The sequence below is a fragment of the Octopus bimaculoides genome, chromosome 5 (assembly GCF_046866305.1).
Source record: "Octopus bimaculoides isolate indiv1 chromosome 5, ASM4686630v1, whole genome shotgun sequence".
Lineage (NCBI taxonomy): Eukaryota > Metazoa > Mollusca > Cephalopoda > Octopoda > Octopodidae > Octopus > Octopus bimaculoides.
In genome coordinates, this window is record NC_142932.1 from 112,552,271 (window position 1) to 112,564,770 (window position 12,500).

The 12,500-nt window shown below is 36.9% G+C and overlaps 1 protein-coding gene across 1 annotated transcript in view; it reads left to right on the plus strand.

Moving 5' to 3' along the window:
- The window catches only part of LOC106868507 (glutamate dehydrogenase, mitochondrial), a 35,879-nt gene that overhangs the window by 3,166 nt on the left and 20,213 nt on the right, over nt 1–12,500 (plus strand). The window contains exons 2-4 of the mRNA XM_014913814.3: nt 3,568–3,768; nt 8,373–8,459; nt 9,165–9,253. Coding sequence (XP_014769300.1) covers nt 3,568–3,768; nt 8,373–8,459; nt 9,165–9,253 — 377 coding nt within the window. The remainder of the gene's footprint in view (nt 1–3,567; nt 3,769–8,372; nt 8,460–9,164; nt 9,254–12,500) is intronic.

Consider the following 12,500-nt stretch of genomic DNA (forward strand, 5'->3'; position numbering starts at 1 on the left):
CGCACGTACACGCACACACACACACTGTCATTTAGCTGAGAATAGGATCTATATGCATCAGTAATTGCACTAGTATCACCTTCATCGGAATGCGTTTGATTTAGAAGTAGGTTGATGTGAAGGAAAAGTGAAAAAGGTTGGGGAGGGGGATAGCCAAAATCCGATCACACCATTAACGATATTCACTGAAGAGGGTGGGAGAGACATAGTAACAAAAAAAAAAAGGGCATGGAATTTGGGGGTGGGAAGGAGACAAAAATGTATTTAATTAAAGTTTTGGGACAAAAACAACCACCCAATTCCTTGCCCCCTTTCTTTCTCCAAAGTTCGCCGATCAGAAATTACACGGTCTTATGAGACGGGTGTAATAATGAAAGTTTAGCACGTTTAATACAGGTGAACTGTGTGGAACCCATAGGCGTGCAGCTGTGTAGATGAAAGAATCGTCTGCGCTTAGACAATATCGGTGACCATAATAAATTAGAAGGTGGGTTGAGATGAAGGTGGTATACTACTGCTAGTTTAGAGATATAAAAAGCGTTGCTGTTAAATTTTAGATTAACTCTAAATTGATCTATGGCTAAAGATATTCCTGCTCTAAGCATCACGCAATTTTAGGACTCCATTATATAATGCCCTTAGCATATTTGGGATGGTAGAAGTGCTAATTGAAAGTTAGGTGCTATTTCTATCAGCATCCATGTAGAAGCTCCTTAATTAAAAACTATTTTTGTTGGTTATGATTGAAGCAGAAGGTGGTTTCAAGCCAGTAGTGGATACACATGTTGAAATTATTGGTAAATGACGTGGATAACCTTTGTGTCAAGTTCACATTTGCACAAATGTGGTGTGGGGTACATCATGTCAAATGTATGAGCAGCCGTCTGCTTGTAACTTATATAATAACATCACTAACTATTCATGATTTCCTGATCCTGTTAACCAAAACAAAATTTTGTTTGCAATGTGGAAACTATAAGACGTTAACATTATGTAAGGGAAGAATGGTTTTAGCAAGGGGTTATTTATAAGTAATTAGTGTAATATTGTTGATATTTTCTTGATTTCTGTAATATCTGTATTTTGCTAGCGTTGTCAAGACTCTCACTCCGAGGACGTTTTCAGTGATGTTATATTGATACAGAAAAGGAGTGAAGCGAGATAAATCATGTTAGCTCAAAGGTGCTCAACTTGTCATACGAGTTCATTTTAGTAGATATTGTAATTTTTATTTTTTTTTGTATGTTCAGTTTCTTTGGTTACTGACCTCATTTCATGTGCACACAATGTACAAATAATATACTATCTTTTTCAATAGAAAGAAAATTGATTTATTATTAAAATCCATCTACATTGTCTTTCATCAGCTTCACAGCTAAAAAGTAATTAGTTTTCCTCAGTAGCAGAACATAGTTACTTCTGCGAAACATCTGATCAGTTGATGTTCTTTCTTCCTGAGCTGCTTGTACTGTCACTAAACAGACCACGTGATACAATTAAACTGTCGGTTGTCTCCTTTCAGTTTGGTTCTTCCTACACTCCTCCAACATAACCATTTCTTTGACACTATTGACTTTTGACAAATCCTATAGAAATGATTGAACTATCAATGTGATCATTATTACTTTCTTTTTTCTATACTTAAGACTTATTCATTACCTCTTGCATTGAATTTGTTCTGAGCCCCGTAGTTTTCATTCATGTACCTCCCACGCCTTTGTTCACTTTATTTTGCAAGTTACCTGGCTACTTCACTAATACTGGTGTCATGGAAAAGGCACTGAATACATACTGTAATGTGGTTGATGTTAGGAAGGGCGTCCAGCTGTAGAAACCATGCCTAAGCTGACATTGGGACCTGATGATGATGTTGATGTCAAGGATTGGGATAAAGAGAGAACTTAGAATCACCATCTTGAACTCCTCTTTGAACCCATGGTCACAATTGACGCTGCTTTTAGTTTTCTTTACATAACCTCAACATTTGTCACAAGCTGTTAATTAATGTGTAGCTATTTCCTTAACTTCTTTATACATCATGATAAGAGATGGTGGTCTCTTATCAAAAGTCTTTTCTAGGTCAGCAGATGTAAGTTAGAATTAGTGATTCTGTATCAGTCTATCATCTATAATGCTTGGCTCACATGAAATACACCATGTGATTTCTACATTCTGGCAGTATTCATCTGAATGGTACACCTAACAAAAAAATTACCTTGAATCTTTTTTGGTAGTATGGCCTGCTTGAATAATGAACCCTGTCTCATGCAGCCCACTTCTTGAAAAGCATTACTCATACCTGCTCTAAGTGGTCACTTGACTGGTAACCGAATCTCTCATAGCGGTTTGTCTTAAAAAAGGAAGATCACACAATGTAGTTTTAGATACACTACACTTAAATAGATACACTACACTTAAATAGATACACTACACTTAAAATAAAAAAACTAGACAGTCATAGCTGGAATGACATTGATCTTTGGTCTGCTCTGCTCTTGTTAACCTAAAACCAAACAAGATTATCTATAAACTCCATCCTGCCTTATTTTGTATATTAGCTCGAAACTTTTATGATTTCTCTTATCTAGTTTCTACTTCTCAACCATTGAGTGTGGTACATTATCAGTTATTTTGTCCTGACTTCACTAAGGATAGACTCTTGAAGGATTTAGCCAAGAAAATATCAACCTCAGTGATTTTTTTGGTCCACTGGTCTCTTTTGCCAAACCACTAAGTTACAGGAATGTAAATGAACCAATTCTGGTTGTCAAGTGGTGGGATGGACAAGCACAAAGACGCACACTCACATACATACACATGCAACAAGCTTCAACACAGTTTATATATACCAAATTTACTCACAAGGCATTGGTCAGTCTGGGGCTATAGCAAAAGGCACTTTGCTCCTGGTGCCACACAATGTGTCTGAACCTGAAACCATTTTGTTTCAAAGTGAGCTTCTTAACCACATTTTCTTTTAATAGTTAAGTCAGAAAAGAAAGGGCAGGGCCCACTTTCTGTTTCAGGGCCTCTATGGCTTGTAGGAGAACATTATTCTTAGTAGTTGAGGCCTGAATGTCTGCTATAGAAGCACCTAAGGACCAATTAGGGCAGTGGATTAAGGTCAGTACTAATGAATAAGGAATCTATTTAATAAGCTACCACACAGGGGGTTATAATCAATTATAGTTAGTAATAGTAATTGGTTAGGATTTATTGAATTAGGTTGAACCTTTTATTCTTATTAAGAATATTCTTTAGACCTTTTGCTGCCATATTTCTGCTAAAATTTACACCCTTTTTATTTCAATTAATTAAAAAAAAAATAATGAAAATTAACTCTGTCATTATTAAGCTGATGTATGGAAAATGAAATTTTGAAGGGAAAATTTTAATGTAGATCTCTTTAAAAGAATAAATTTGTACTATAGGCCCAAGGGTAAACTCCCAACCAGTTGGTATCAAAAAAGTGAAGAATTGCTATACAAAAAAAAAAAAAATGAATTAAACAAAAAAAAAATTATAAAAGAAAAACTGATTTACTATCGTTTTTATGTTCTGTTACAGGTATCCGTTTTAGTATGGATGTCAACTTGGACGAGGTAAAAGCTTTGGCTGCTCTTATGACCTACAAATGTGCATGTGTTGATGTGCCATTTGGCGGTGCAAAAGCTGGTGTTCGCATTGATCCAAGTAAATACACTGAAAATGAACTTGAAAAAATCACTCGTAGATTGGCTGTAGAATTGTCTAAAAAAGGTTTCATAGGTAAGTAAAATGATGCATAATCCGATTTCATTAAAATCTAAACTGTACAAATGTTGTTTCATTGCAAAGCATCCTTGACGAAGGATGTCCTAGACATGACCATCTCATATTTTCTTTCTTCAGATGATGTACTTTGATCACATGTGTAATGTTCTTTTCAAGATGGAAAAGCAATACTTTCCAGCCTTTCAAAGATTATGATACATTCTGTTTCATTAAAATATGAGGCAACATGCTATATCTTTCAATTTTTTTTTAGTCATTGGACTGCAAGCATGTTGTCTTAAGAGTTTTAGTTGATCAATTTGGACCAAGAACTTAAAGTGTGGTATTCATTTTCTCACTTTCTCCCTCTTTGTTTTTCTTTGCTGAACCACTAAGTAACAGGGATGTAAACAAACCTACACTAGGTTTATCAAGTGGTGAGACACATGCACACATATACACACACATATATGCATGCATGCAACATGTGTTGCATAAAGATGAGGATGGCTGTATAAAGTGGATGGAACCTGTGGATATGGGAAACCAAGGAAGATGTGAAGTGAAGTAGTGAATGCTGACCTCAGGATGTTGAGCCTCATGAATGAGATGACAGAGAACTGAGATGCTTGGCATTGTGTTAAGCTCAAGAAGACTCACCCATCACAGCAAAACTAAGGTCCTAAAAGCATTGTTTACTGGTTACACATGCAACTAGCCCTGCACCCAATTTGTCCCTATCAAGCCCTCCCTATCCTCTCATCTCTGTCACTCTTCTCTCCAGCACTCGTCTAACTATTGCATTAAATGAAAACAAAAGTACATATTTAATTCCTTTTTTCCTGTGCTACCAGTTATTTCTTCCCCTCCCTGGGACCACTTTTGATGTTCCATCCTTCTTTCTCAATATCATCCTCCCTCACTCTTATTTTTCACTTATCCTCCTTTCTCTGCTACCTGTTGTCTCTCCCTCTCCTGAATGTCCTATTAACACCCATATATCATTCTTAACATCGTCTCATATGTGCCATTCATCATATCCCTCCCCCGTTAGCCACTTACCCCTATGTATCTCACATCGCCTTCATTCTTCACTGTATGTTTCTCTGTCTCCTCCTTATAACCTTTACCTACTCACCCCATCCATCATATTCCTACCCACAATTTTATTATAATTCTGCTGCTTTTCACTATTTTTTTTTTACTGCCACCCATCACATCCTTCCTTGAGTCACTTCTATTTCTTAACACCTCCCCATTAACTGATATTTACCATCCACCATGCTTACCTCACTGCTTATTCTCCATTCACTATATTCACCTCTATCCCCATTTCTAATCATCTCTCTCTTCCCAAGATCTTGCAAACTTTACCTATTCCTACTGAATTAGGCACGTATCTTGTCAACGGCAATAAACCAGTTCCTGTTCCTCTGTCATATTTTAACCTCTCTAGCAAACTGCTGCCCCCCTCTCTACTATACTCCCATCAATCATAGCAGCACTTTAGTTTTGTAAGTTACGTAGTGACCTCACTATTGCTGGTTCTATGGAAAAAGCACCTATGCTCTGTAAAGTGGTCCTGCTGTAGGAAGGGTATCTGGCTGTAAAACCATTCCCAAGCAGACATTGGAGCTCAACACACTCCTCCCTCTGCCTTGTTGGATCCTGTTGAACATCTGACCTATACCAGCGTGGAAGACAGGTGTTAAATGATGATGCGTTGGTTAGTTTGGAACTATAATAGAAGATACTTATTCAAGGTACCATGCAGCAAGACTGAACCTGAAACCAGGGGATTGCAAAGCTAACTTCTTAACAACTACCTATGCTTGTACCTATGAATTTACCTTCTTAAAATTAAACAACATATAACCATTAGATAGAATATATTGGAACTTTCATGCGAGAACAATTGTGCACAGTGAAACTAGGTCATTAATATTTAAATTTTAATATGTAAATGCGAAAAATCATTTGAAATATTCTGACTTAGGACAGTTTTACAATGAACAAGTTGAAAAGCACTGTGGTAGGGTATTGTTTGAGGGAGATTTAGCTACTATTTATAGCAAGTGGAATGGCCATGTAGAGGTTTTTTGTTGCAGCTCCTCCAGACCTGGGTTTTAATGGATTCTCTTTTATTTAATTGCAGCTCCTCTAATTGATAATAGAGAGATAATGAATCATTAATGTACTAGTTTATTGTTTCATATAATATAGGTTGAAAGCCTCTTCTTGCTGGGGGAAAAAAAATTTCCTTCTCTAGTTCATGTATATGATGAACAGCTAGTTATGAAATCTGAGTCATTTAACTATGATTTTAAGACAAATCAGGAAAAAGGATGTGAAATTTAATAAAACTTGCAAAGAAATTTTGGTTTTATTGACCAGAATATGTTTTTTTTTAATTTGATGCTCAGTATCTTATGTTGTTTGTTCCTTCTTGAGCCATGCCTGGCTCATAAGGGCCAGTTCCCCGGTTTCAATGGTGTATAGGTTCCCCACCTGGACAGGACACCGGTCTGTCACAGGTGGGCTGCTAGATGCAGGAGGAAAGAGTGAGAGGAAGTTGTGGTGAAAGAGTCGGCAGAAGTTCGCCATTACCTTCTACCAGAGCCACGTGGAGTTTAGGTGTTTTGCTCATCAACGCACACATCATCTGGTCTGAGATTTGAACCCACAATCCTACGACCACGAGTCTGCTGCTCTAAACACTAGGCCATATGCCTCCACTTAATATCTTATGCCTCTCTTATATAACTAGTCATCAATAGGAAACAAATTACAAAATATTAGTGTATTGTAAACTAATTATTCTTTTATACTAGGATTTTGTTTCACTTGATGCCAGTTAATCAGTGTTTAATCTGCAAATTTGATGATTGAATAATTATGATTAAATTTTTTTAAACTTTTAGTGTTGAGTATCCTCTTCAGTAAATGTTCTGTTGTTGTTATAATGTACTCTAATATATTAATATATAAGTTTTAAGATAAATTAGTGAACTAAAGATCAACTTTAAATTCTGAATGAAAGCATCTTATCATTTATAAATCTAAAGTGTTCTCCAAAAGATATGAAAGGTCATGACATGGGGTTTCTAAATTACTTTCACATTGTATAAAGTTCAATAATTTTTTGTCATTCATCATCATCATCATCATTTAATGTCCACCTTCCTTGCTGGCATGGGTGGGACGGTTTGACAAGAGCCAGCCAGGTAGAAGCCTGCACCAGACTTCTGTGACTGTTTTTGCAGGATTTTTACAGCTGGATGCCCTTCCTAACACCAACCACTCAGCAGAGTGAAAACAACAAGTTGACAGAATTGTTATCACATCGAACAAAATGTTTAGGAATATTTCTTACAGCTTTTTATGCTCTGAGGTCAACTTTGCCTTTGATTTTTTTCAGTAAAATAAAGTACCAGTCAAGTCCTGGGGTCGATGTAATCAACTGCCTCCTTCCCACAAAGTTGCTGGCATTGTTTCAAAATAGAATGAATCATTTAATATAGGTCTTATACCATTGTCAATATTTTGATTGAATTCTAATGGTTGGCATTAGGAAGGGCATCTAGCCCTTGAAACCATGCCAGAACAGGCATAGAGCCTGGCCAGCTCCTGTCAAACTGTCCAACACATGCCTGCATGAAAATCAGACATTAAATGATGGTGAAGTTTACAACTAGATGAAGAAGCACATAACCTTAGCTATATTGGCGTATTGGCACTAAACATAAAAATAATGAGTCAAAACTATATTATAGTCATCCTCATAGTTTATGCTTGCATGGGTTAGAGGTCCATATCTCACTTATAAGTTTGTTACTTTGTTTTATACAGCTGGATGCCCTTCCTAACACCAGCTCTTTTTCCAAATTTTAAGCCCCCAAAATTAGGGGGTCCTTATACACATTAAAATATGGTATATACACCAGAGAAACCAGAAACTAGCCCTGTACTCCTTAGGGAGTAATGTGGACTAACCATGCTGAACTAGCTAAATGCAGACCACCTCCATCGGTGCAGCTGTTTCTTTTCCTTTCAATGCCTTTAGTGTCTCATCATTGAGGCTTGACACTGTCTGTAATACTTAAAGTTTCCTCTCTGTCAATTCACTGGAATTTATTTCTTGCAAATATTGATTTCTCTGGTTAACAACTGAATATCAACTGTGCTCCATGTCACCAATCTCAAATATAAATGAGCAAATTTTAGTGCTTTGTCACATATCTCTGTCATTATAATGTTACAAAAACATTTACTTTTATCTGATCTCCTGGTTAATGATAAAACTGGTACGTAATACTTGAAACTAATGTATGTATGACATAGGAAATTTGAGCTCTGTTATAAAATCCTCATAAATTAATGTTAATCTTAAATTTTTAGTTTCAAGTTCTGCTTCCTCCATTTTTTTACTTTCAGTGTCATTTCGTTCTGATATCAATTTCGAAGTATGTAAGTGTGCATGTGTACGCATCATCAGAAAAATTCATTGAAATATATAAAGAACCACATGTTTTAATTGCTAAACAGGTTTTGATAATATTCTGAAGTTTGTGATTTTCTGTTTGTGACATATTTTAAGATGATTTTTATTTTCTTTACAGGTCCTGGTATTGATGTACCAGCTCCAGACATGGGGACTGGTGAGAGAGAGATGAGTTGGATTGCTGATACTTTTGCACAGACATTAGGTAAAGTCTTAGCAAATAACTGTCATTTTCTCTTTTACTTTGCGCTCCTCAAGTGTCAGTATTATTATAATTGGTTGGATTTATTGTCAAAATCTTACTATTACAAACAATGATTTTATGAAGTCACTTAGTATTTTCTGTTAAAATAATATCAAGTAAAACTATTTTTAAAATGATACACAATGCATTGAAATGCTAAATAAATGACATAATATTTATAAGGCAGAATTATTTATAATAGCATTGCTATCAACTTCCTGCTAGACAATATGAATTCTGAGCCAACCAAGTTTACAAAACTTTTTGAAACAGAATATGAAGTAATAAGTCTTGTCTAGAAACACTTTTTACAAATTATTGATGTCATAATATTAGCATTGTAATATTATATAATAGACATGGTGAAAGGACCTTTATTTAGTTTATGCTGCTTTGTATTTTACCTTTTTTGGTATTTTGATAGAGTAAAACTCAATGAAAGAGTATTATACTGTGTTGAGACACTAAAATCAGTCATTGCTGTAAGTTATATAAAATTTGTTCTAAATATAATATACCTCAGAAGACCTTTTAAATGTATGTCTATAATACAGAAAATTTGTGTGTTATAATAACTACCAATGAAAATTACACTTATTTGTAGCATATCTGTGCATAATAATTGTTTTAATCTGACTGCATGTTATTTTTTTTTTCTGTTGGTAGGTCATTATGATATCAATGCTAATGCGTGTGTTACTGGAAAACCAATTACACAGGGTGGTATCCATGGCAGAACATCAGCTACAGGACGTGTAAGTACAAATTGACTATCTTTATTATTTTTTACGTGTGAAACCAATCTTTAACACATATATATGTATATATATATATATATATATATATATATATATAGAACAAGTAGAAAGATAAATTTCATTCAACGCATAGATACTGAACAGTATATATATATAAAGGATAAATCCTTTTTCCTTTTTAAAAGCAAAAAAATCTGTCGGCAGCCATCCATGAGGAGTGAACTCGCATCCCTCCAATATCTTGTTGGAATGCTTTACCATTTAAGCTAAACAGGCTGACCGTCAAATTCTTCTGCAATTTAAGAAGTAATAGAATCATCCAGGAATGCTAGATGTCGTATAGGTTACACCGTATGTAAACAAACAAGCGTTGAAATGTATTGGAGAACAATTAGAAAGATAAATTTATTCAACGCATAGATACGGAACAGTATAGATATAAAGGATAAAATCCTTTTCTTCTTTAAAAGCAGAGAAATCTGTCGGCAGTCAGCCATATATATATATATATATATATATATATATGCCCGAAACGTCATACACTCTCTCTTTCCTTTCCTGAGCGTCCAATAATACTATCCATATCACGTCCTCACTTTGTTGTTTTTTTGTTATTGTGTTTTTGAACTATATATATATTTGGAAATGTGCTGTGCGCGAGAAGATCGTTGCCAGTGCCCCTGGACTGGCTCTTGTGCAGGTGGCACATAAGATGCACCATTTTGAGCGTGGCCGTTGCTAGTACCGCCTGACTGGCCTCCGTAGGATTTTCAAGCGAGATCATTGCCAGTGCCCCTGGACTGGCTTGTGCGGGTGGCACATAAAAGACACCATTTCGAGCGTGGCCGTTGCCAGTATCGCCTGACTGGCCTTCGTGCAGGTGACACGTAAAAGCACCTACTACACTCTCTGAGTGTTTGGCGTTAGGAAGGGCATCCAGCTGTAGAAACTCTGCCAAATTTAAATTGGAGCCTGGTGTTGCCATCCGGTTTCACCAGTCCTCAGTCAAGTCGTCCAACCCATGCTAGCATGGAAAGCAGACATTAAACGATGATGATGATGATATATATTGGTGTGTGTTGGTGTCACGTAAAAAGCACCATTTGAGTGTGGTTGATGCCAGTGCTGGCTGACTGGCTCTTGTGCTGGTGGCACATAAAAAGCACCCACTACACTCTTGGAGTGGTTGGCATTAGGAAAGGTATCCAGCTGTAGAAACCTTGCCAAATCAGATTGGAGCCTGGTGCAGCCTCCTGGCTTGCTAGTCTTCAGTCAAACCGTCCAACCCATGACAGCATGGAAGGCGGACGTTAAACAAGCTTTTGTGTGGCACCTGCACAGGAGCTTATGCATGGTGTCAGCACAGGAGCTTTTGTGTGACGCCAGCACAGGAACCTTTGTGTGATGCCAGCACAGGAGCTTTTGCATGGCATGGGTACACCAGCACCCATGAGCTTACCAAAAACTAGGACCTCTCAGCTGAGAGAGGGATGTAGAGGAGATGCCTGTGTGTATGGATATTTGTGATTTTTTTTTTTTTTTGGTTGATTATATAAACCCTTAATGCTGAACTGGTACTTATTTTATTGACCCTGAAATGATGAAAAGCATAGTCAACCAGAATTTGAACTCAGAAACTGGCATGGATTGGATGGTTTGACTGGAGCTGGCCAGCCAGAGAGCTGTTCAGGGTCCAGTTGTTTGATTTGGCATGGTTTCTATGGCTAGATACCCTCTTCTTAAAGCCAACCACTTTGTATATGGCTCTGACATGGATGTTGTATACATGGAACCAGCATGATCCTATCAATCTATTATTACACTATGTATGAAGTGTGAGTATATGTGCTTGTGTATGTGTGTGTATCATCATCATCATTGTTTAATGTCCGCTTTCATGCTAGCATGGGTTGGACGATTTGACTAAGGACTGGCGGTACTGGAAACGGCCATGCTCAAATGGTGTTCTTACGTGCCACCCGCACAGGAGTCAGTCCAGCGATACTGGCAATGACCTTGCTTGAATGTTTTGTTCACATGTCACCGGCCCAAGTGCCAGTAAGGTGACGCTGGTAACTATCACGTTCAAATGGTGCTTTTTACATGCCCACACATGCACACTTTTACCCTGTTTCCCTTAACTAACTTGATCTAGCCAAATCAGATTGGAGCTTGGTGTCGCCTCCTGGTCCACCAGTCCTCAGTCAAATCGTCCAACCCATGCTAGCATGGAAAGCAGACGTTAAATGACGATGATGATGATGACGGCGATGATGATCTAGCATTTTCATTTCTTATAAATTTGATAATGCTATTAATTTTAAATCTGACTCCATCCAGTTCTTTGGCCCTAGCTAAAGTTTTTTGTTTTTCTTCTCTTAAATTATGCTATTCTAGCCAAGCATGAAATTGTTTAATCTAGTACAAATTTGTGAAGTAACTAAATTTAGTTTTCACCTCTGACTACACCTCTTTCTAATCTGGTTCTACTACCTTACAGTGATACTCCTCTCACCTTCCCTACAAAACATAGGTCAGCTTAAAATACTACTTACCAATTCATCCAGACATGGCACTGAAACTTCTTCCTTATGTTCCCATTTTATTTTCTTCTTTATATTTCAACTTTATGAATTTCTTTCCTTTTTTGGTTCCTAAGCTAACTTGTCCAGCTGTCTATCTTTTTGCCTATCTTTCCATCCATTATCTATCAGCCTGTTTATCAGTCTTGCTTATCCAAAATTTTCTCTCTTTTTTATTCTTTGTTTCTCTTCTCTTTCTCCCTCTCCTTCTTTTTTCTTTTTTTCTCTCTCTCTCTCTCTTTCTGTGCATCCATCCATCCATTCTCTCTCCCTTTCTCTCTCAATTGGCTCTGATACTATCTCCTTCATATTTTCCCTTTCCTCACTCTTCTTTCTCTTTTCTCTTTCTTCTTGTCTATTTATTTTTCTCTCCTTATTAACTTTTCATATTACCTGTAAATTCTAAACCTGCATTCAATCACTCTCACAACTGACACTTCTGGTCACACTCCAAATCTCCCAGATAAATTGAGAACAAGTCTTGTAAGAGGAATTCATTTCATAAATAAATCTTCTCAGGAGTGGGTGTGTGGTAAGTAGCTTGCTTACCAACCACATGGTCTCGGGTTCAGTCCCACTGCGTGGCACCTTGGGCAAGTGTCTTCTGCTATAGCTTTGGGCTGACCAAAGCGTTGTGAGTGGATTTGGTAGACGAAAACTGA